The sequence below is a fragment of the Ammospiza caudacuta genome, chromosome 1 (genome assembly GCF_027887145.1).
Source record: "Ammospiza caudacuta isolate bAmmCau1 chromosome 1, bAmmCau1.pri, whole genome shotgun sequence".
Classification (NCBI taxonomy): domain Eukaryota; kingdom Metazoa; phylum Chordata; class Aves; order Passeriformes; family Passerellidae; genus Ammospiza; species Ammospiza caudacuta.
In genome coordinates this window covers 128,121,786-128,147,799 of record NC_080593.1, presented here as the reverse complement: position 1 = coordinate 128,147,799, position 26,014 = coordinate 128,121,786, and the positions used below count along the sequence as shown (strand labels likewise).

At 38.9% G+C, this 26,014-nt stretch overlaps 1 protein-coding gene across 2 annotated transcripts in view; it reads right to left on the bottom strand.

Moving 5' to 3' along the window:
• Positions 1 to 26,014, bottom strand: part of RSPO2 (R-spondin 2) — a 102,294-nt gene that overhangs the window by 34,447 nt on the left and 41,833 nt on the right. Inside the window, exons 2-5 of one of the 2 annotated variants that reach the window (XM_058815475.1) lie at positions 12,332 to 12,520; positions 6,372 to 6,515; positions 5,491 to 5,679; positions 5,325 to 5,452 (exon numbers count right to left, since the gene is read on the bottom strand). In XM_058815475.1, coding sequence (XP_058671458.1) covers positions 5,325 to 5,452; positions 5,491 to 5,679; positions 6,372 to 6,515; positions 12,332 to 12,520 — 650 coding nt within the window. Of the gene's footprint in view, positions 1 to 5,324; positions 5,453 to 5,490; positions 5,680 to 6,371; positions 6,516 to 12,331; positions 12,521 to 26,014 lie in introns of those variants that run through there. The other variant, XM_058815466.1, reaches the window with a different exon arrangement.

The window sequence follows — 26,014 nt, the reverse complement described above, 5'->3', positions numbered from 1 at the left end:
ACTTAAAATAGAAGTACATTGCACAATGGATCTTTTAGATACTATGCATGATTTTGAATTTAGAAGTGTGCAGTATTCAGCCAAAGACAGACAAATAATAACAAATAAATCAAGAAATCAGCACTTTGAACTAAGCTTTTATCCTGGTTAGGCTAAACTTGGAAATGCATGAAACAATGGTTAACATTATATTCAAAACATGACACATAATTTGTATATAATTTCAACCAGAATAAAATAGGCCAAATGAAGATATTTCAGCACTATAGCAGCCACAATAAAGATTTGGTTTGCTCCTATTCCCTACAACCAGTCATTCCAGCTTGTCTCTAATTCAAAGCAGAAGTTATCAGAAATTTTGCAAAACTCAAACAGGAAGAAGAGTGTCCTTTCAGCACATACCCACAGGAGGTGCTGCCATTCAGACAGAATCACTCAGACTGGTCCCCAGTCCAAACATCAGCAGGACTAGATCCCCAGTCCAACACCCTCAGTAAGACTGAGACCTTTCAGACTAGATTGTTCAAGAGTTTGTCAAATCAGGTCTTGGAAACTTCCAAGGATGGTGCCTACACAGTCTACTGGACCAATCCAGCCAAATGCTTGACAGTCCTCATGGAGGAGGCAACAGTTCTTGCTGCTCCTGGACCAGCCTTTGCCACTTTGCTCTCTGTTCTTGTGGCAACATAGCACAACCAATAGCAGACAAAGAATATGGTGGTTATGTTTCCTGAGACGCAGCTAAAGAATGCCCTACCCTTGACTCAAAGGGCAGATGGTGCTTGTAGGTGTTTGGCACTGAGACAATCTATAAGTGCAATATATCAATTAAGGTCTCAAAAGAGTCCTAGCTTAAAAACTTTTCAACATTGGATACTACAATGTAGATGTATAAAAAAGCTCAAAAGAATGTGATCAACTGACTGATCATTCACTGAGTTCTGGTGTTATATTTATTTTGAATGGTTTTTATTTCACTCATGAGGAAAAGATTCATTGTAGCTGAAAGGAATCTCATGAAATTCAACAAAGTGCAAAGCCCTGCACTTCCTTCCTTTCCTGGGAAGGAAGTACTCCCTGAAAAAATATGGGCTGGCTATGGACTGTCTGGGAAACAGCTCTCCTGGGAAGGTCCTGATCAAACTTGAGCTAAATGTGAGCCAGCTTTGAGCCACAGCAGCAGCAATCACTCCCTTCAATGTGCTGATCTGTTAGTACAGCATGACAGCAGATTAGGGGAAGTGATCATCTCCCTTTATTTGACACTCATCAGACCACATCTAGACCACCATATGCAGCTTTGGGTCCCTCAGCTCAAGAAAAGAAAAAATATTGATGGAGTTTGGCACAGCATCACCAACACGGTGAGGAGCTGAAGCGTTTACCCTGTGAAGAGAGACTGAAGGAACTGGGTTTGTTGAGCCTGGAACGCAGAAGGCTTTGGTGACCTAGAAGGACATGGGGGTGCTGGTGGGTGAGAGGCTGGACACGGGCCAGCAATGTGCTCTTGCAGAAGCATTACTTCGGCACAGAGTAATATTCAAGTTTCAGACAGCTTGAAGAACTGAAGTCTGATGAGCACTAAACTAGCAGAGAGCTGCTTTGCTTGCTTATGCAACACTTAATATGAGTAATTAAACCAGTCTGCAGGTTCCTGGAGTGTACAAACAAAAGAGGAGCAATTGTTGAGGTAAACATGAGCAACATACCAATAAGAGGTACAATATTATATTTACATAAAATTTAAATATAATATAAATATTTTATTTATAGTAAATATATGGGAAAACATGAAGAGAGCAAGACTTATCAGTCTATTTTACATTTCTGACTGTTGAATTCCACTTTTTTTTTTTTTTTGTTTTAATTTTAATTCTGGCTTTCTCTCTTTTTGAACTAAAGAGAAGAAAATTCCTTATCAGGAAGAGACCAGCACAGGTAGAAGGCAGCCTGAACAAGCCAAGTCTCCTTTGTCTAAGTCCAGCCTCTCAAAGTAGAATTCACATTACAGTCAAAGCCACAGGGTAACTTACAAAACATTAAGAGATATACAAATGTGACATTTCCATACAGTAATAGTTAAATCAGTAACTACAGACACTAAGGAAATATCTCTAAGTAACAAATATTAAATCAGTGTTATTCTTATGTTGCTAGCTTCAGTAGGAAAAAAAGCTAGATGATCTTTCACTTGCATTCAAGTTGGTATCTCTACAGCTCTGCAGACACTGGAGAAAGTGATAAATCATTCATCAAAAATTGAAGTTGTACCACTGCCATATGGCCAGCTGGGTACCACTTTAAAAATATGAAACTGAAATAGTTAGTAAGAAAATAGAATTTAACTCTCCTTCTTTAACTTTCCTTCTATTGCAAATGCATAAAAATCTGTTTTGGATGTTTCCCTGTAGTGTGGACCATAAATAGTAACTTTAAAATGTACAGAAGTAGAAAGCACATGACAAAAGCACTTTATTTGACCCTATTCTACCAAAAATATCCTTACTTCCTGTGCTCAGCTTAATCCATCACAATCTTCAATCATTTCAGCTGTATAATCCAATACTTATTCTCCACATTTGTGTGAGTTTATGTACTGAGAACATTAGGATGAAAGGATTTATTAAGAGCTTCTCAACTGACATTTACAGGGGATTATGGTTCTTCAGTCTCCCAGAAGTGCTAACCTTACAATTTTTTTTCTATTATTTCTTCAGTTTAAAAGTTCAGTCACAAAATTCCTAACATTAGGAAAGCACCATATTTTTAAAGACTCAGGATCTCTTCCTCAGCAGCCAGAACTGTAAGCTGTGTCTGAGCCTCCCACTATGTCACAGTGATCAAATAGGCAATAAAACATTTTGAGTGTCTAATGTGGCAACCATACTAAAATATGATAAAGGAACGGGGTCTTAGTCTAGCCCTGTATATACTATAAATTAAAACATACTACAAAGCAGGAGTTCTATACAGGGTAGCCCCTGTGGCTTCCTCACCTGCAGAGATAACCAGGTCTGGGGAAGACTTACCCTAGGCACTTAAAACACTACTAACACTCTCCCAGGAGTTTCTTAGGAGAGAGAAAGGAGCTCATACTTTGGGAGGTGTTTTCTATGATGGCACAGAAGCAGTATTAAATACTGTAGTCAGCGTGGAAAGTTCAAACCTGCAGTTTTGTACACATTTTTATCTCTGGAAACAGATGCAAAGAATTCCACACCATGGGAGGACAGGACTGTAATCTTTAGGATTTACTGAAGCCCATGAAAGAGCACTACAAGTACTACACTGAAATTGTATTTGCAGCAACAGCTTTCCTGATATGTGGTGGAAAAAAACCAAAGTTTTGATCATGGATCTTAATACAGAGACAATATGGACACTAGGCAATGAACACCCATTAATACATATGGACACTAGGCACTGGACACCAATAAATATCCTCGCATTTAGGAAAGCCGCTGTGCCTTTGAAAAGATAAATTTGAGATGTAAATCTTTAAGTAGTGACCTAAATTGCTAAACAAGAAAATTTGGAACAACTTAAGAGAATATGACATAAAAAGGTATGAATGTCCAAATTAACATAGTTACATGAGCATGCTACAGCCTTCTTGAATATTATGGTTCACTTAAGCACGCTTCTCAAACTTTTTACAACAATTTGAATCATTTGTATCCTAACTAAATTATCAAGACTAAATCCATATTTCTACTTGCTAGGAGTTTTTATCAAAGTTGGATGCTTCATCCATAAAATACCTGCCTTTGTACACACTGAGTACATAAATGACTAAATCTGTACCACATGCTGTTGAATTGAAAAAATTTTGCAATTTTCTCAAATTTTCCACTGCAAGCTAAACTGCCTGCATTTGAAGGCAAATGAGAAGAAAGAAAACACTGATTGGAAATTTAGTAGAACTTGTTATGGGCCCTTTTTATTTCCTTTCATTTCAGCAGTAAAATATTTCCTCAGCTGATCTGATTACTAACCCAATTTGGGATCGAGAGTCTGTTACAAGGAACTGGATCCCTCAGCAGGCTGCAAGCACTGGTAAGTGCCTCTACCTTGATGCAGAGGCAGCTGGCTAATATTCAAAGATACCATGACATACATACCATGGCAGCCCAAATCAGCCTTCATTTTTACCTTTTCTTCTTCTTTCCTACAGAGGTGTCAATTTTGTAGGTTCATTTTTCAGTACCTTTGAGAATTCTATTTAGATCATCGATTAACTGTGCTGTACACTGTGACTATGCCCAACTTGTGCCCATGTGTGTATGAATACAGGGAGTGGGATAGGGAAGGAAAGTACATCACAGTCTGTCAACCTGGATAACAGAGAATCAGCTTTATGTACCCTTCCAGACTGACTTGCAGTCCTAGAGACAAAAAATGAAGCTTACAGATATTTAATCTGAATCCATAAGATAAAACTCTATGTATAACATACATACACAGTGGTAGGCAGAATGTTCAAGCCAAGATAGACACCTCCAACAATCCCAGAATACAAAGCAACTCATTTATGTACATTTTCTAAGACTGTTTCAGGTTTATCTTATTAATCATGTTATGTCTTTCCTCAGGATTCTTCAACCCTTGATTTCTCTTTCTATTTGTCTGATTTCACAGTTGACCCAGCTACCAGCAGTTTGACTTGAGATCTCTTGATCTCTTGAAGTCCATTCTTTATTTAACCCTGTGACTTTGAAAGGAATGGCATCTTTATCACCTGCTGATCACCCACCACTCCTACAAATTTTGAAACTTCTTTAAGTTGTCAGAATTCATACCTGGGAAGTTAAACTTTTCAACTTAAAAGATAACAAAATCTCTCCAGCAGTGATGTGTCTTCAGTTTGGGTTTTACAAAAACCAAGCCCAAATTTGAAACTTGATTTCCTTTCTTACATCAGCATCACTACTTAAGTCTTGCAACACCATGATAAAGAAATTGGATTTTATTTACTTGGGGCAGTTGCCATAGGCTGGTCTCAAGCTGAAAATCTTGATATCTATCACTGTTCTGCTTGTATCACATCTATCAGAGTTTGGCCTTGCTCCAGAATATTCAAAACAAATAATATGTTCCAGCTAGCAATGCCATGTGTAACTAACTTCTTTTAATTTAAATACCCAGCATACCAACACTGTGTGTGCCACCTGCAGAGTGGTTTATAATAATCTTTCCTGCCACATGCAGAGTAAGTAGTTCTTCCACCATCAGCATCATTTCCATGCTGAAGCTCAAAACTGCAACCATTCTTCCATGAGGCACTTCTCTGAAAAACCCTCAGGACTACACCAGAAAAAACAGTTTCACAGTCTGCTGAAGGACTGATTGCTCCCTTGCTGAGTGTTTCCCTGGTGGCTCTCTATACAGACTACGACTGATGTACTATCGCTGCTTTTCAGCCTTGGCTGACAGAACAGGGACAGAATTTGGCCTTCAGCTCATAAATATTTTTCTGGCATTTCCACTTACCTCCTGGACAATGCCTCATGGCCATTTTACACCGTCTGGATTCTGCAATGGTTGGACATGGTATTGTGTCTTTTGCTGGCTTCTTCACAATTTGTCTTGTTCTCGTTTCCAGGCCCCACTTAAATCCACATGTTTTGTTATTTCTGCTGCAAGTTCCCCACTCACTCCATTGACCCACTTCACAGCCTTCTGATAAAGCAAAAGAAAACTCAAGTGAGCAATCCTTCTGGGTTGTTTTTTTTTCGTTTTCCTTTTTTCTTTTTTTTTTTATTAGAATACAATGTATATTGGTAGAAAGCAACACCTGACAGTTTTGCCATTAGCGGGTAAAAAGCTAGAAACAAAATTAACATCTCTTACAGAATCTGAATCTTTTTAGCCAGCACCAACGCAACCAAAAAAAACCCAGAATATAAAGCTGTATGTTTGATATGACAGTCCCAAATATTCAAAAACTCTCCTAAGCTAATGAGATTGACTTTTTTTTCTATCTAATACATAGATCCTATTTGGTTGTCACCTGGGTTTGAAAACTTCAGAAGTTCACATTTTCAAGTCCTCTCCATCATGAAATGCAAGAAATACACTTGAAAGAAAGAGTTTGTTCTGACACAAGTCCTAAAATCTTACAAATTCTGAGCAGAAAATCTTCATAAAGGTGATTTTACAGTCAAGAGGACAGAACTTTGTAATGCACAGGAGAGAGAGTGACATTCCCAGTGAAGCGTATTTTAAAGTTTGGAAAAATTTACTAGTATTACCAGTAAAGAAATCAATAATAACTCCTTACTGAATATTTCCTGATAAGAAATACTAAGCATCATCATAAAGTAGTGCCATATTTAAATATGGCCACCTGGCCAAAGAGCCACTTGACTCACCCACACATTCCATAAGCTCTTCCAAGGCTGCAAATCCAGCCGGACATCCTCGAAAGCAGCGGCCTCTGTGCGAGTAAAAGCCACTTTTGCATTTGGTACAAAAGTCTCTGCTAAAGCAGGAGTCACAGTTTTCTATTCTGCATCCTAAATCAAAAGGATCATAAGGAACAATGAGACAGCAAAGTTAGGGTAAGACTGAAAATGAAGGGACTTAAAAAGCAATAAAATAGCAAAGCCAGAAATGCTGTAATACTGTTATCCTGAAATCCATCTGGAATATAGACAAAATTAGAGGTAACTGTGTTTCCCACATTTTCCTCTATGCCCTTCTAATCCTATTTTTCTAAATCAAACTGTAGATAAAACCCCTAGTTTAATTATATTTGAGTTAATGATATCTCTTAGGAGGAAAAATGTTCAGTATAAATTATTTTCACGTGTAAGTAATTTCGATGAAACTGAGATGCAACAAATTATTTTGGGAAATATGCACGTTTTATATGTATTGTCTTCAGTTTATAATTTATCACTGAAAGCAGGATACTTTTTCTTTCTATGAGGTGACCCTATGAATAGCTGAGCGGGTGCTTTCATGTAGTGTATCTGATGTCTGTGTCTACATATATGCATGTGCAAGAAGCCTCAATTTTGCTAGATTTAATTCCTCTCTATTATTGAGACACTTATTCCACAAAAAATAACCATTCTCAAATGACTAGGAGACATACATCATAATGCATAGATTAAAAATTAAAAAAAACCAAACCAAACAAACCAAACCAAACAACTATTATCTTTATGAAATATTGTATTTCTCAGAAAATTTAAGAGGAATATGACCTGCAATAGATGACAGACTCAGGTGTAGGCTTTTTAGAAATATCCTATTCCATATTTAAAACATGTCAACTTGGAAATTAGCTAGTTATTAATGATCATATGTATACCATACATACCTACAAAAAACACCAGGGAAAAATATTCCAAAGATTAAGAAGGATAAGCCATTATATTTGGAGCAGTAATTATCATTTTATAATTAATTTCTTAAAAACCTAATCCTTCAGCTAACAAAATTAAATAAGCTACAATAGCTGTATCCTCTCTTCAGCTATCTGAAGCCACAGCAAGAAGCATTTTTTATTCATGTTATGCAACAATATAATAATAATTTTGGTAATTCTGTCACTCATTTATTCTTCATTCTTTTATAATGGAAAAAAAAGTACAAACCATAAGGTCACTCCTCTGAAATAGCAATTAGTAAATATTGCCAATCAACACTTCAACTTTAGCCAATATTTATGAAACAGATTTTAATATTTATTCTTGAACTTCAGCAGACTAAAACAGGGCATCCCACAATACTTAAATAGTGTGTGTGTGAGTGTGGTTATGTAAAATCCTTTGTTAGCAATTAGGGAAATATGAGGCTTTTAAATCAGATTTCTTGTGGCACTGGGCAAAAAATTAGGCAGACTGAATGAAAAGAAAAATTTATATTTCTAGGGGTGTTAAAAGGAATGTGAGCATCAGTTTGAAGCCTTGCCCTGACAAAGATAAGCTCTGCTGGCTGTATTTAGACACAACCACACATAACCTGAATGTACCAACTCCTACATCTAGCATTATCCAAAGGGGTTTTAGAACTCGAGTTCATATAAGCAGAACAACTTGGGCTTCTTGTCCACACTTAGGGTCATAGGAAATTCCTTAGAATCATAATTTCTTTTCACAAGGGTTGAACCAATCCCTAAAGAACAGGATCATGGTCAATGTCTACACAGTGATTCTGCAAAATCACTTTCCCAGATTAATGAATTGCAAGGCAAAACCAACCAGGTGATCTGCTCTGGAGATGTACCACAATGCTTAATTGCTAATCTGGTTTGTTACACTCAAGATATACTGCAAGTATTTTATTAAATGTAATGCTTGAGTCAAACATCCTGTGTATTTAAGTCTTCAGAAAAAACATTTGCCTCTTGCCCGCTCACCTGAGACACTTGAAAAGAAACAGGGTTTTTACAAATTGTGTAGTCCCAATATAAGATGCAGACCAGAACACTGAAAGAAAAATCAGCATCTTGCAACCCTCCCTCACATCCAATTGACACAACAATTTTTAAACAACTTTTTAACCATTGCTTTCAAAAAACATGTTGGGAGTAACATACTGAAATTTCCTCTGTGTGTGTCAAGAGGGACTAAAGGAAAAACTTTCAACAGAAGTTAATATTTGACATGATACAGACACGCTTGCCGGGTGGAAGCCAGCCTCACTTTGCACTGGGGATTCCCTCCATAAAATTATCATTCATTCAATGAATGAATAAATCCTCTTTCAGTTTTGATCATACTTCAAAACTCCCATCTTGTTTGTATTTTCTGCTTTACCTTCAATGCCAGTTTCCTTTTGTGTCACAGCAGAGTCCTTGAGATAACTATCTTTCAGAAGCTTTAGCAGGTGAATGTTGGGAGGAATGAAGGATGGATGAAGGTTGGGTGGACATTTCCACCAAGACAGTTTAGACAGTTTATTTTCTTTTTTTTCTGTGAAAATAAACTACTCCAAACATGAAAGACATATTATTTAATCTGTATCAGATGCAATTTAGGGGAAAATACTGAAAGAGTATTAGGAATACTGTAATAAATATGAAATAAATATATTAATTCATCAGAGTGATATTCATCATAATTCTTAGGGTTAATGAGTGCTAATCATAATGATAATTTAACTGTAGCTGAAGACAAACTAGGAGTGACAACAACCTGACTCTTTACAATTTCACCAATGCCCAGACTGTCCCCATCTCCATTCTCACACTCACTCCTTTCAACTCCAGCTCCCATCCCTCTGCTGCTCACTAGAGCAGCTTTGGTGCCACAGATCCAATTTCACACCGCCATCCTGAAGTGTCCACTGGCACTGCACTGATCTGTCATTGACCAGCAACACCTTCTGTGCTATTTTTTCTGGTAATTGAACCCCCTGACTGCTACAGTTGCAATTACAACAGTCTCAAAGGGTCATATGCTCTACTATACTACATAAGTATAGTTCAAGTAACAGCATATTCATGAAGTCCTGTTATTTTGTAACACTGTTAAAAAATTCATTACCTTTCTTAATGCATTGAATTAACTACATGTGTTTAATAGATTCTCAATTTGTTTAAAAGTTTATCTTGTTTTTATTGAAGGTGAATGGAAGGGAAAATTACAATGTTGGGTCCACCTAGGAGGAAGAGGGAGAACCTAAACAAACAGTCAACCAAAACTGAAGGGAGCTGTAATTTCTAATCTCTGAGTGGTTTCTCCTCCTAAAATTATATAGGTTACTATGGCATGGACTAAGTTGAAAGGTTCAAGACAGGCTTGATCCATTAATCAGTGCAACCACCAAACTGACAGGTTTCATCTTACTCTTTAAATTCAGTTGTTTTTTTCTCATGAGGTTATGTCTTGTTAGAGCAGTTCAGTTCAAAGTCATTAATTATTAAAAAATTACTGGAAAATTAACAAAGTGTTACTCATCTCTTGGGCATTCTTCTACAGGAGAGATTCAACACTTTCCAAGTTCATGTCCAAAAGGACTGCATTGTCACACTGCAGTGTTCAAGGTGGAAATCATATCCAGCAGGAAACTACATTGATTTCTAGAGACAAGCAGTCTCAAATTTCATGATTCACTGTTACTAGAAAAATTGCCTAGAACCATTTAGCAAATTCTAGGAACACACTGCTTACATGTAGAAAAGAAAATTTGTCTTGAAATCCAAAATTTCCATCATTTTCGAGCTGCTACACTTGGCTGTTGTATTTATTGTGTTACATTTGGCACTGACAATGTTTGGCTTTTAAAATCAAGACAACATTTTCCATAAAAAATATTTTCTATAGCTTCTCTAACAAAAATGGGAGTGTTCCAGTAAAAAAATGCTTAAAAGCTTTTGTGTCTATGAAGACATTATTAGGGCAGAAATTATTTCAGCTTATGTAATTCAAGCCCTGTAACTCCCATAAGGATTTTATTTTTAGCTGAGACAATGCCATCTGAGCAATGGAATCTGTAAGCATACCTAAGAAGAGCAAGTAGGAGGAAACCTATTCAATTTTTAAGGATGTTTATTTCAACTCAACTTCAATCAACAAAATGCCTGTATGTCCACAATGCTTCATATGTGCAAACCAAGATCACCAAACCAAGGAAAAAAAGAGAAGTGATGTGTAAATAGTTAGCAGTTACACTAACATAAAAATATGCAATACAAAAATCATCAGAGGGGAACCAGGACTGGGCCATAAATGCAAGTGCATCATTATTCTCACAGGGGGAGACTGTGAAAGGCATGAGGATGAGATAAACATCAAGTGCTCAACACATGCCAGTATGGGTTAGACAGAACTTGCATTTATGCTATTCAAAATCAGTCCTGTAATTCAGGGGGAAAAGCCACGTTCCATAAGTGGTAAAACCAAAATAAATATTATTTTGAATTCGCCCTCAACCTTCTGCAATTAACTTCTTTATTTTTTTCTTTTCAAGAAACTAAAGAATACTGCCAATAAGACTACTTTGCCTACAAGCACAGTACAGGCTAATAGAAATAAATCAATCTATTTCCTAAACCTACAAATATATTCAAAAACATTTTTTACATGGGGAAGTATTTACAGCCAAGTTTTGAAAGATTTCAAGTGCAGAAGTTGAATTCAAAAATGTGTTAGGAAAACTAAGGCCAAGATTCTAAATTACTTTACAGAATGAATGCATAAACCATATACTGTCTCATTTAATTTTTGATCAAAACCTAACCACCTGGTACAGATTAGGCAGCACTCTGCAATACTACACAGCAGCTGGGAACACTATATCCATGGAGTCCACGCAGGGAATGGGGAGAAAGAGGTGGGATAGCTTGGGACAGGTCCAAGCATGGCCATAAGTGCTCCTCATCCAGCCAGACTGCCACTGAGTGACCTCATGTGAGTCTCGAGATGATGTGTGATGTGAAAACCAGCACACGCTTTCCCACAGCTCTGTGCTCCCAGTGACACAGCACAGCACCGGGGGAAAGGTGCCACACGTTTAACACACACTTGATTACTGCAGGAAAACCAGAAAAGCTACTTCTCACTTCAGGTTCTTATGTCAGGCGACCTGATTCTGGTTAGACTATGACAAAAACGTTCTCCCCCTAAATAGGAATAAGAGGTAACAGCAGTGATTAATAATCCATATGGGTAATACTCCCCACATGAGCATATGGAAAAATCGATACAAATCAGCACAACTGCCAGACAGAGGTGAAATAATGTGAGATACCAGAGCACTCGTGGATATTAACAGTTGTGCTTCTAGGCACAAACATGCAAACAGGGAATCTTGTTGCACATTAGCAGGTTGTAAATTTCCAAATAAAATGTTTCACTAAAAGTGAAAGGTTGTTTGTTTGTTTTTAATAGTACATCTGTTTTATTAAATTAGCAACACACATATTAAAGCATGTCTGGTGTGAGGTGTCTGGTCACCTGAAATTCATGTGGGAACAAAAAATATGACAAAAAAGCCCACCCATATATTAGTGTTTATGCTGACCTGTACCTACATGTTAAATTTATTCTGAATCCTTTATATTTTCATATAGTGCGAATCTGTTTCTTAAAACTAGGAGTATCTGTATGAATCGTATATTTTTCCCCTAAATTACCTCTCTAATTAAACTAATAATAATAACAATAAAAAGTAGGTCAATTCATCAACTAGTTAATCTGCTGAATGTTAAATATCTCAAAATGAGCTGGGACCTTCTTTAGCAAAGAAGTTTAAGATGATCTTAAGATATCGGTGAAAATACAAATGTGTTTCACAACATACCATCTTAAAAAATGACCATGAATTATTATTGTTACACTCAACAAAAGTGAGTTTAAGGGTTGAAGAAATAACTCACTTGAGCATCTGTTCATGTCTGGCGTTCTCAGTCCGTAGTACCCTGACGGGCAGGAGTGCAGGCATTCCCCGTACTGCCTCATCCCTTCTCTTCGCAGGAAGAAGAATAACTTGTGCTGGCATCTGATGCACCCATTATCCTTTGAACAAGATAAGCAACCTTTGCAAATTGGATTTGGTCCATAGTTAGCTGCAAAATAAGATAAATTACGGTCATTTGGAAAGTTTTTTGGCTGGAGGTCCTCTATCCTCTAAAGCGTTACTCATCTTTTGCATGACTACAAACAGTTTTGAAAGGAAGGTTCTGAGAGTGCACTCACTTTCAGACATCTGCACGGGCACCGAATAAAAAGAACTGCAATCTCTACATTTTCAATTGTATGTAGGGAAGTTTAAGGATTTTACACAGATTTAAAATACAGGCAGAGGCAAGCAGAGACCAAGCCCTATAAAGCTCACAGTATAAAGTTGGCTAAAAATGCAATGCTGCATTCTGTCAAGCTGGGGACACAGCACACAACAGCAATAAAATATAAGAACTTCAGCACCCTGACATATGCATATGGAATGATATGCCCATGGAAACTGATCAACACCACTAATGCAATTTCTGATTTGTGAAGGAAGCAATATTCAGAGTACAGAAGACTCTGCAGAGCAGGTACAGCACTAGCAATGTGTGCTGCCCCTCACTCTCAGGGTCCTAGAACAGCTGTCTTCTTACAGGCTCTTCTTCACCTGAGTATCAAGACAAATTTTTCAAAAAAAGAGAAGCAGTTTTAGGAGCCTTCTTCTCTGGGCTGAACACCATATGCCATTACCAAAGGAACACAATTAGTGCAGGTTACCATTTTAGGTCACCAGCTGCTGTGCATTCAAGTCTATGGTCTGATTTTGTTGGATTATTTTCTTTTTTTCTTTTAAATTGCTTGGCTGATAACTGCAACACGAACTTCAGTCACATCACTCTTTGTTCTTATGAGCTTTTATTATCCTGCCTTTCTGCAGAGTTGCAGAACACTCCTTTGTCCCCATGGGCTGTCAAGTCCTTCTCAGGTGCTGGGTCAGCACAGTAGGTCAGCAGAGGGAGGATTACTCAAGACATTCCTGAAACCAGCACAGCTTCACAGGTCTGTTTTAAATAATAAATTGCCTACAGGACTTCACAGAAATTTGTCAGTTCAAACCTGTTTTACCAAAAACAAAAGAAAAATATTATGCAACAAAGGAAAGTGTCTTTGGGGTCTCAAGAGGTTTTTAATAGAGGCCACCCAGACAGCAGCTCACAAAAAAGGCCTATGTTTAATTGTCATATTTTTAAATATTTAAAATTATTCACACCCTTATGTAGTAATCTGGTACTTTTACCTCGTGTGGCTGGATATTTGAGGTTGTTCAACTGATGAATTCACCAGCAGAGTCAGGAAAAAAAACCAAGAAAAGCCCACCACCCTCTGGAACCAGTAGCTGATAAGCTTTACTCTCACCTTCACACATCTGCACACCACATTCCAATTCCCTCTCTGCTCCCATCCCCCACACAGGACTCACTAAGTTCAGCATGACAGCATTCAACTCCGATCTTGGACAAATAATCCTAGTGGGTGGCAGGCAGGACAAGAAGTGAAGCAATCTGGTGTGAAACAGCTCAGTCAGTGGGACACTTTGTGAGTGTTGGAATCCCCTGGTACCAGTCTCACCAGGTGAGATCCTCTTGAAGGGAAAAGAACCCTTCCCATCATGGGATATGTATGATTCTTCAGCACTCTGTTAACCCTTCTGTAATGAGACACCCCAACAGACCAACTGTCCTACACTCCTAAAACAGTTCCCACCTCCTGTTGCCTAAAAGACTTGAGATATAACTTTTCCTACACTTCATCTTGTAACTATTTTCATTCCCAACCAACTTCTTCAAAGCCATGCAAGACAAACATATTATGAATTAGGCATGGCTGCATCCCCCCTCTCGCTGTGGGCAGGGATTGCCTTACTGTAACCACATCAAATAATATGTGACCATGTACACAAAAGCAATTGTTGCTCAACACATAGTGGGCAATCCTGTAGACTTGTGACTTCTCTTTTAGTCTCCTTGGATGTCACTCCCAGTAAATCTTTACCTCCAGCTTATTCAAGGTTCCCCAGAGAAACCTGTATTATAACAAAAGAGTTAAAAGGAATAAAGCAAAAACAAGGATGCAAGATGCCTGAACTTACTCACTACTCAGAGTGTTTTTTGGAGTTCAGAATAGCTGATATAATGTATATGATTTTTGACTTAGGGCCAGGCCAATTCCTGAACAGCATCAATATAGATAAAGGCTACCATACATATACATATACATATACATATACATATACATATACATATACATATACATATACATATACATATAATATACATATACACACATACAAATAAATGTTATACATATGGATATAGCTAAAGGGAACAAAACAGCAGGCCTGCTGGCAACAGACAGTGCAAGTGTCTCAAAGGGAGAAAAGATCTTTCCACAGGAGTTAGCAGGGATCACTGAAAGAGCTTTAAAGAGATTTGAAGGGAGAAAGGGATAAAACAAGGCTCACTGAAGTCTGAGAGCAGTGTGCCAGTGCCTGAGAGACAGGGTACTAGCAGGGTCTGTCAGTCTGCTGTCTCAGTGGAGGTAGGGGTGTTTTGGCTCTCTAGAGCTTAGTGATGGTGAGGATAGGGTTGAATGGTTTTGAGTAAGAATTGGGGGAAGGCCAGCAAGGCAGGTATCACAGTAGAAGTTTGCAACAGACTCCAAACCAGGAGAAAGAGGCAGATAAAATACTCTCTAAGTATCTGGGAGAACTCTAACAATCACTCACCCTTGTTTTCATGGGGAGCTTCAACTTACCAGATGTCTGTTTGAAACATAGCACAGCCAAGAGGAAAGAGCCTAGGACATTTCTGGAACATGGGGGCACATAACTTCCTGACAAGGCTGGTGAGGGAGCAAACTAGGAAAGGTAACTGCTGGACCTATTTTTTGGGAATGGAGAAAGACTTGTGGAGGATGTGATGGCTGGAGGTCACTGTGCCCATCCTGGGCGTAGTGATCACCAAATGCTAAGTTATTGATTATTGGTGAAGTAAGGAAGAGGGTCACCAAAACCTCTACCTTGGGGCAACAGAGTCCAAGAAGGCCTTCAAGAAGGAAATCCTACAGACACAGGAGCAGGCAGGTGCCACATGCCGAAAGAGGATCCAGGGGAAAGAAGACTAGCTGAACAGAGAGTTTTGGCAGGAACTCAGGAAAAAAAGCAGAGTTTAGAACCTTTGGAAGAAGAGGCAGACAATTCAGGAGGACTCCATGGATATCATGAGGTTATGCAGGGAAAAAATTACAAGGGCCAAAGTCCAATAAGAACTGCATCTGCCACTTCCATAAAGAGTAACATTTCTATAAATACATTAGCAACAGCAGTAGAGCTAAGGAGAATCTCCATTCTTATTGAACATGGAGGCGAATAAAGTGACAAAGGATAAGGAAAAGGCTGAGCTACATAATGTCTTCTTTCTTCAGTCTGTAACAGTAATAAGACCAGTCTTTTTCTGGTATCCATACCCCTGAGCTGAATGACAGGGACAGAGAGCAGAATAAAGCCTTCATAATCCATGGGGAATGGTCAGCAATACCACTTAGACCCATCCAAATTTATGTGGATGAAATCCACACAAGGACACTGGGGGAGCTGGTGGAGGATCATTTACTAGTCAGCCAGGGAGGTCCCAGCAGACTGGAAGTTGGGTGACACCGTGTAGAAGATGAGTCAGAAAACGGATGAGGTAACTACAGGCCCATCAGTCTGACCTCAGTGCTGGGGAAGGTCATGGAGCAAATCATCTTAAGTGCCATCATGCAGCACACACAAGACAAGAATGTTATCAGATCCAGCCAGCATGATAGGAAAGGCAGGTCCTGCCTGACTGACCTCACCTTCCTCTGGGACAAGATGAACAACGTTATAGATGAAGGAAAGGCTGTGGATATTTCTAAATGGACTTTAGTAAAGCCATAGACACCGTTTCCCACAGCACTGTCCTGGGAAACCTGGCTGCTCATGGCTGGGATGGCTGTAGTCTTCATTCAAGAAAAAGCCAGGCTGGATAACCAGGCTTAGAGAGTGGTGTCAGCAGAGCTGGCAACTGGTCACCAGTGGTGCTCCCCAGGGCTGAGCACTGGGGCCAGTCCTGTCTAATGTCTTTATCAATGATCTGGACCAGGGGATGAAGGGTGCCCTCTGTCAGCTTGGAGATGACATAAGCTGGGCAGGAGCGTTGATCTGCTGGAGAGCAGGAGGGCTCTGCAGAGGGATTTATGGACCAAGGCTGAGTATAAATTTCAGTGAGGTCAGGTGCTGAGTCCTGCACTTGGGCCACAAGTACAACCCCATGCAATGGGGGAAGAGTGGCTGGAAAGCTGCCCAGTGGCTGAACAGGAGCCAGCATGCGCCCAGGTGGCCAAGAAGGCCAATGGCATCGTGGCCTGTGTCACAAATAGTGTGACCAGCAGGACCAGGACAGTGATTGTACCTCAGTAGTGAGCACTGGTGAGGCCACACCTCAAAACCTGTGCTGGGTTTTTGGCCCCTTATTACAAGAAAGACACTGAGGAGCTGGACCATGTCCACAGAAGGGCTGTGTTGCTGGGGAAGGATCTGGAGCACAAGTTCTATGAGGAGCTGCTGAGGGAGCTGGTGTTGTTTAGCCTGGAGAAAAGGAGGGTCAGGGAGCACAAAATTCTCTACAAATACCTGAAATAAAGGTCTAGCAAGGTGGAGTTCAGTCTTTTCTCCCAAGTAAGAAGTAATAGGATGAGGGAAAATGGCCTCAAGTTGTGCCAGGGAGGTTTAGATTGGATATTAGGAAAATATTTTTCCATGGAAAGGTTTATCAAGCCTTGGAAAGGGCTCCCCAGGGAAGTGGTTGAATCACCATCCCTGGAGTTATTAAAAAAATGTGTAGATGTGGTGATTAGGGACATGGTTTAGTGGTAGACTTGGCAGTGCTGGGTTAATGGCTGCAGTCAATGATCTTAAAGGTCTTTTCCAACTTAAACAATTCTATGATCTTGTGGAGCAAGAATTAAGCTCTGGAGCAGACACATATCAGGGCTCCATGTAGGTTTGTTTGCCATCTTCTCTCATGGATCTCCATGAAAATTCTGACTTCTTTGCCACAAAATATGTCTGAGTTTGACTCTACTGTCCAACTTTCCTTTATTACTGCCACATGTTACTCTTCCCAAGCACCCTTTCTGTGCTTGTGGTAAGATGTCTTTATTGATAATCCTTTCTTTCTTCAGGCAAATTTAACTATGCTGACTCCTTTTGGCTTCACCTCCATAGAAAAGGAGCTAACAGTATAAAATGATCTTCCATTATCCTATGCTAATATTTGTTCAGGAAATGCATGGCACATCTTTCACAGCTTAAGGTCAATTCAAAATATATTAAAGACTTCAGCAATATATTAATTCTGTAAATTGTATAGGTTTCTCAAACCATGAAATCTGGACCTTCCTCCTTCTTCATCTGCTAAGCAGACTTAAAAATTTATTTTTTTAATTTCTATAGCCAAATGTTTTTAACTTCTTATAGAAATGGGCTGATATTCAAAACTTGTAAACTGCTCTGAAATCCTCAGATATATTGTATTTATAGTTACTTAAATGAACAATTATTTAATTCACACATTGAATTTGGACAGTGTTCAAAATCATCACTTAATTAATGGTCACATATTGATGAATTTTCCTGTAGGTCTCCTAGCTTTTTTCTTTCTTTAGCACATTAAGACATTAAAAATCACTGAAGAATTATAATGGTAAAGGGAAGATAATATGATTTGTATGTTGCATTACAAAGAGCAAACTTTGTGAAGGAATCTGAAAACTTCCCACTGGGCTTCTTAGGCATTAGACTGAATAATTTCTGTGTAATTTGCATATAGTAAATTACTCTAAAGTGTGTACCACTGAATTGATCTTCTTCCACATTATTGTTGCTTGTTTTCTTTTCAGAGTTTCATGAGAAGGTCAGAATTCTGCAACCTTTTCATTATTTCGATTTCTCCCAGAGCCAGGGAAAACTGTGACATGATCTACCAACAAATTACTTTGACAATGAACATACACATTCACAATACACATTCACAAACCAAATATCATAGCACTGGTTTTAGGGTCATGTATGGATGCTATCTTGAAGATACTCACTTAACTGTGCCTCTTTTGGCCCCATATACATAGGTCATAATTAAATCCTATTAAGTCCTCCTTGCCTCAAATTCTTCCCTTCCCATCTCGGTTTCTTAACACAGAAGATTGGATGTATTGTTATCACATATAGCTTCTCCAGTTCACATATAATTGTTCTTTGAGGAGGAAGTGAACGCCTCTGCCTTTAACAGAAACATCTATACACTTCCTTTTTAATTTCTTCATAACTTCGTTTTTCCCCCCTCTATATTTGTCTTCAATAAAAAAATAAAAAGTTCATAAAACATGGTCTATCACATCCCAGATTACTGACTGCATCACATGCAATGCAAAACTTCATGCTACTCATCCTTATTTCAACCCTGCCAGGAGCACCCTCCTCATCTGTGTGTGCCAGGCAGGCAGGTCTCCTCCAGCCACATCCCTCATGGAAACCTGCTCCTTCCACACGGCGCACAAATGTTAACCAGTGTCAGAGTGCTGCTGTCATCACATCACAAATCTGGAAATGCACACATGCTGTAAGTTAGCACCATCCTCTGGCTCTCAAAGCACATGATTGCCTCATTCTCTGTTAAGACTGTAAGCTCCCTGCAGCAGGAGTAATGTTTTGTACAAGCACGTAAGTGTGTACCCAGGTGTGAACACTGCATATAAACACAAGCACACACCTTAATGCAAGGTTATGCATTTTCTATTCCTTCTGCTTCTACAACTATAGTCCAGAGCACCTCCATAATTAAAGAAAAAACATTTACAGACTTGATTCCCCATGTAGTGCCTTTATTTTAAATCTGGTATTAAATTTGCCAAGTTTCAAAAGGTTACTTGAGAACACAGACTAATACCCAAGCACACTGAATGAAACACTTCTGAACCCTAAGGGTGTTCAAAGTTTCATGGTTTGGATCCATATCAAGTAAAATCAAATATCAGCTAATTACTTTAACTCTTGTCTAGATCAAATGTATTTAAGCCACATTGCTGAAGCAGTTTTAAGTGAGTTGTTATGACTATTTGAAATCACAAGAGAATCAAAATGAGTCTAGCCTGTTCCCCACAAGAATACAAGTTGTTCTGTAAGCAAGAGAACTTAAGAGTATTTGATTTCTGTGAACTTACTGTCCTGCAGCCCATACTACAACTGCTTCTAATTTGTGTCTTTCTTGTATACCCATTTGTTGGGTGTCACAAAGCTCTTTTGAACCTGGTGTTTCAGCTCACCACAAGGATCTGGTATTTTTATGCTTCTGAAAAACCAGGCTGAAATGGACAAATGAATCCAAAACCAGTTGGAGAAAGAGGAGATCCTGGCAGAGAAACAAGCACTAAAGTCATTCCCTAAACATTTCTTTAGAGAGCCAGACTAAAATGCTCCCTGTGTCCCTAATATCACTCTGTATCTGGTCACTGTGTCTCTCTTTGGCAATCTTTGGTTCTTTGAGCTCTCTGAAGTCAGAAACTGAGCTTGCTGATACAATGGCCAGCTTAATGACACTCTCACTCTTACTGGGACTGCAGCCACAGGAATGCTGGTCACTGGATTTTAGTACAGATCTAACAGAAATGTCTCCAAGACACTTATCACCGTAAACACAAGATGTGCAGATGGGACTCAGAGGAGATGAGGAACTAAAAGACCACTGAAAGCTGCATTTATTGCAAAATAGTAGATTTCATAATCCTGAATTCAATTAATGCTTTGAAGACATCCCATACATATCTCAGTAAAGTACATTTGTGCTTGGCTTATGTCTTCAGAAGTGCCAAGGAACTGAACAAAAAATACAACCTTACAGATAAACCAATACTACATAGTATATCAAGACACTGAGACTGTAACACTGCAAGTCCACTACAGCTGAAAAACATCTGACTGGGTATGAACAGAAGCTGGCCATGAAAAATACCTATTTTTCATTAGAACTTTGTAAAAACAAAAGTAAGTTGTAGGCAGAAAACTTCAGCTTAAAAAAAATACTAATTTGTTTCTAGTAATTATCTTTAAGAGAATTTAAAAATTCAAGGTCAGAGAGGATTTTTATGAACAATTAGGCCAATGCCCTGTACAAAGAAGCCAGAGAACTTTTGCTTTACTGAAACATATCATTTAAGAAACCATTCAATCTTAATTTTTAAATTGTTAGTGGTAAGGAAACCACCACAACCTTTGTTAAGATAGCATAGGGCCTAATTACTCACACTGTTGAAAATGTGCAGTGGAATTTTGAACTTCAAGGACCAACCACTGGACCTTTTTATATCTTTGCCTGCCAGTTTGTTAACAGTTTTTCAATTATTTTTTTCCAAATGCAGATCCTCTGATCAGGTCAAGTCCAATCTTCATCATGGGTAAGATAAACAGAGCAAGATTCTAGAATGTCTCACCACAAGGCAAAGTATCCAGTCCTTTGATCAATCTCTTACAATTTTATCAGCAGGCTTATGGATACTCAAAAAAAGTTCAGCATTGGAAAAGCAACTGTACCAATGACAATTAAAGAAGTGATATAACTTCTCAACTTTTCCTAGATTTTACTCTCCTGAAACATTCATGTGTTATGTATTTTTTTTTTTACTAAGAAGATAGCATTTCCCAAGTACCATGTTGCTCTGGGTAGGATACAGCCATTTTTTTCGTTATACAGGAGATCACCCAGTGTTCCTTCTCAGGCCACCAGGCCTTCACCTCTCAGGATTATCTTCTCTAAAGTTTTTCACAGCTGAGAAAATGCACATTCCCCACTCTTCCCTTGAAGACAGATTAACTGTAGAGAAGAACTTCACTTCAATGAGATTGGTATAAATCTCATCAAATGTTGCTTGTAAGTGAGCAATTTTACCTGGTTTTTATTCCTTCACTTCCTTTGGAGATCTTCATTATATTTTCAATATCACAATTTTATGCTTAAACTACTCTCACTTATCAGCTCATTTCATTATCCCATTTTTGATATAATATCTTTCTGATTATTCTAGTGTAAGCTTCCAAGAGACTTGTCTTAATTCCATCCATACTCAAAAGACAGTGCCATTTTATTCCACTTCCAAATCAAAACATTTTACTGTTGCTACACATCTATCCAGCTGAATACTTAGAGAATTTTCTGTATAGTTTTCCCCACCACCATGGCATGAGGATCAGTTTGATATTATTCTCCTGCAGTACCCTGGCAAGTCGCAAGAAATTACCAACATATTGAGGTATTTTGCAATATTTAGTGACTCATTGCATACTGACTACCAAGTTCAGAAGTCTTCCAATAAAACTACATGTATGTTGGTTTCAGGATGGTTGGTTACTAAGATGTTTTGAGAACATTACTAATTTTCTTTCCAGCTGGGATAAACTGCTACTAACAGAGGTATCTCAGCCGTTTTTCTTCATTTGAACATCTGGAGCTTTTAAAGGTATCTCTCATAGTTCACTTTCTGGATACCTATTGTCATCTGGAAACATTTAACTCTTCTTGTCCTCCTCTGTTCACTGTTCAGCCTACCAATCCTCACTTGCCTTAGCTCTACTGAATACTGCTTCCTTCTTCTACTTGGCATGTGAATTTTCCTCCACAATTTCTCTGCTTAGTTCCTAGACATTTCCTCTTCCCCTGAAAATGGAACCGTCTGGTTGATCAGGCCTCTTGCATTTCCCCAGTGTTTCACTAATAGTAGTTGTCTTTCCAGTATGGAAATCTGGAGCTGTCACCAATTTACATTTTATCCATGGAAAGTTCATTCTGTCTACAGGATGGAAAAAAAAAATACAGAACATCTGTTGCAGGTCACAAACACCACCCCATCGTCTGCCTTCCTAAAAACAAGTACAGAAATAGACAGAGAGAGGAAAGTGGCATACTCCCTGTTGCAATGTCCTAGGAAATGCTAGCTTTTACTGATTTTTTCTGTTCACAGATTCACCAGTTTTATTCTAGGTCTTCCTGTTACAACTGAGAGTAATTCAACATACACACTGGAAACACTGGTGATAAAAGGTCCAAGTATCACAATCACAGAGTATACTCAGAGACAAAAAAAAAAAAAAAAAAAAAAGATAAAGTAAAAAAGCCCTGCTCCATTGTGTTTGTGCAAACAGGACAGCTAAAGTGCCTGTCCAGAAAAAAAAGAGCGACACAACAACCAAGCCTTACCAACCAACTGATTCACAAACACCACTCACAAGTCATTTCTTTCAAAGCCTAGTTCCCCACCCATTCCCCACCAAGTACTCATTTTGGTACTCAAAAGTCTTACATGACGCACATTCATGTGTATGTTGCCAATCCCATTTCTGAGTTTTAGTTTATAGGCCAATCCATTTCACATACAGTAAGAAATTACATTACTCCAACAGATGAACTAGCCACTTCTTTTAATCAACCGAAGTTGCTGATTTGTAAAGTGGCTGCTTCAGTTTTCATCACAGTGAGAAGAGTCTTTCCAAGATGACTTCTGTTTCATCTCCTTATGAGTTGATAGATTGATGCTTTTTTAGAAACCCTCTAAGTCTAACAGTACTGAAGCACAGACAATATCTGCCAGTTGCATACTATTTGCACAGCTCTGGGCAGTTTTGTCTACTCCAAATCTCAAAAGACATTTTCTTTTACGGCATCTTCAGTCTCTGTAAAAATATTCATGATATAAGCTTTGCATAAACTTCCATTGGGTTTTAGGATACTTTATAAGCCCCAGATAATGTGATCAAATGTCAGTGGTTTCACGTATAGTAACCTTAAGAAATTCCAGTCACAAAACTCAAGAGGACTTTTAACATGCAGTACTTTTGAAAGATAACTTGTCTCTCAAATGCTCTTATTTAGATTTTGCATTAATTACACTTCCTCCTTTTTCCATGTCTGTAGAGTAAAATGTAGAAATCCCCCAAAACAGCTCCTTAAAGAGAAGCTGCTGTTCTTCCTCAAACCCCAGCAATTCAGACAGGGAAGAAGAGCACCACAATCATTGACTTTGGCCACAGCACAGATTATTCATATCTGATGAAGAGTGCACAAATCAAGTGATGCGACAGAGGCAGACAGCCAGTCTGCTCTACCCCTCAGATCTACCCCAATGTTTACCTCTCTCTGAAATGCACTTCAAGCAATGACAGGGCTGTACTGTCTTAGTAGAAAAAGGGTTAGGGGTAAAATAAGTGGAAACTGGAAGTTACATTCATACCCTAACATAAATTGTAACGCTGTGGCAATTACAGGGTAAAATACAGCTGCTGCTCCCTGGCTGGAATGCTCCACAATGGCTCTACTTATGCACGATCTGCAACCAAGAGGGATGGAATGGATGGTGGAGAGGATGGAGACAGCACAGCCAGGCTCTGTAGAAATCCTTGGAGGGAGGGGAACTCAATGGTACTTTGCAGCTGATAAGCTACACAGCACCTGTCAGCCAGGGCAGATAGGAGAAGGTGTCCAGCTGCTGAGTCAGCAAGTGTGGTAAAATTGCTCTCCTCAGACGAACTCAGTTCATTGTAACTTAATTATAATGTTAATCTCCATCCAAAGTTTCCTGACTCCAAGACATGATCATCCATCGCTCTATATTTTGACACATGTGCTCTACATTTTTGACAATATTTTTAAGAGCAAAGCAAGATAATTTTACGCCACTCAGTAACAAAAGTACATATGACTAGAGCCACTCAAGCTCCACCTAAACAGAAAGAAAGAGTAAGTAAGCAAGAATGGGGAAATGCTAGGGAAGACTCCATTGTAACTGCTGGGAGCAGCCAATGGGCTGAACCTGTTTTCCCTTCCCCACAGGGGTAAGAACCATACTCAATGCACACTGAATACTTTTATTGGGGATTAGCAATATTGTATTTCAATACATTTTTGCAGTCAGATACTATCCCTGGCAATTCTTGAACCTTAATCTGTGACAATTTTATACTAATAAAGAGTGTTATTCTGTAAACTGTTAGTGTTGAATCGTTCACAGGCACAAGCAGTCACTGGCAGCAGGTAACACAGAGTGGGAAGATCCACTGAGGGGTCTCCTTTATGCTGTTGGTGGGTGTCCCTGCCTCAGCCAGTCAAACCATCCTCTGACCCAGGAGTGCTCAGTGAAGGGTCCCTGAAATGGGATACTGACAAACTGGCTGGGCACAAGGGTCTCAGCTTTCCTGGAACACTGCCAGACAAATTAAATACCAAGGGTTGAGGAAATCTCCTCTTCTCTCAGGGCAGTGGGCCAGCAGGCTGGTTTGAGTGAAGGGACAGCTAGAGCTGCCTTCCATCAGGCCACCAGCATGTCTGCTGAAGAGCCTGCTCAGACAGGGAGCCTGCACAGAGCTGACCTTAAACCATCTACAGCAGAAGTTGTGGGGTTTCCAAACCAATTGCTGGGTTCTCCCAAACAGGTTTTGGAAAAATCACATTCCTCAGCTGAGGCTTTATCTCTTCTTCACTTACATCTAATCTACTATGTCTTACTCATATATGAGGTACAGGAACTCCTAGGCTTTGTGTGTGGGAAGAGATATGCAGGGAAGACAGTAAATGAAAACCACTATGTTCTCCAGCTTATTTCAAGTGGGTGTTTTATTTGCCTTCCATTGGTAATAAATTTCATTGGGAAGCATGAGCAGATGCTCAAAACAAGGCTGATAGTTACATTTCTAATACAGAAAAATAGTCATGCTTCTTCTGGAAGCTAGAAGAAGTCTAGAAGCTAGAGTTACTATACCTTGGACCAACTCTTTGTAGATAGTGCTGCTGTGAAAGCTGCAAAGGGAAACAAAACTTAAACCAACAAACCCTCCTTTACTCTTTCCTCATAACACCACGCCAGTGGAGAGGCCTGGCCAATGGAGTCCACAAAGCAGTGTTTTTTCACCTCTCAGATGGTTAAAAGTCACTTGGACACCATTCTCAGATTTTTCATTTCAGATTCCCATGCTATAGTCACTCAGAAATGCAGAGGCTGTCACAGTCTATTCCGTGATTACAAAATTGCACAGAAATGCATTTTTCCCATGTACATATTTTGTGCCACTATCTGATAGCACATACAACACAACTATCATCCAGCATATTGCTGGTGCAAATCAACATCTGGGACACAAATCCTATTGAAACAAAGTCCCAGGCATTTTTAAAAATTCACTTTTTTCCAAGTCTTTTAATATCTAGAATATTTCAGCTAGCTGCTGTCAATAAGATTCATCTTAGCATGCAGGTGAATAAACAGAGATTTAATTTTTCTCCTTTGATGGTGGGTTTACTTTGTCTTCCATTGTAAGTTATAACTTTTGCAAGCACTGAAAACTGCAGGGATCCAACATAGAGGCATTCCAACAAAAACACAGTTCCAAATCCAGATCCACCCAAACCACAGAAGACAAAACATTATTGGCAGCACTGAAGCTATAGATGTGAAGATCCAGAACACTCTGTTTAAGACACAAAGTAAAACGA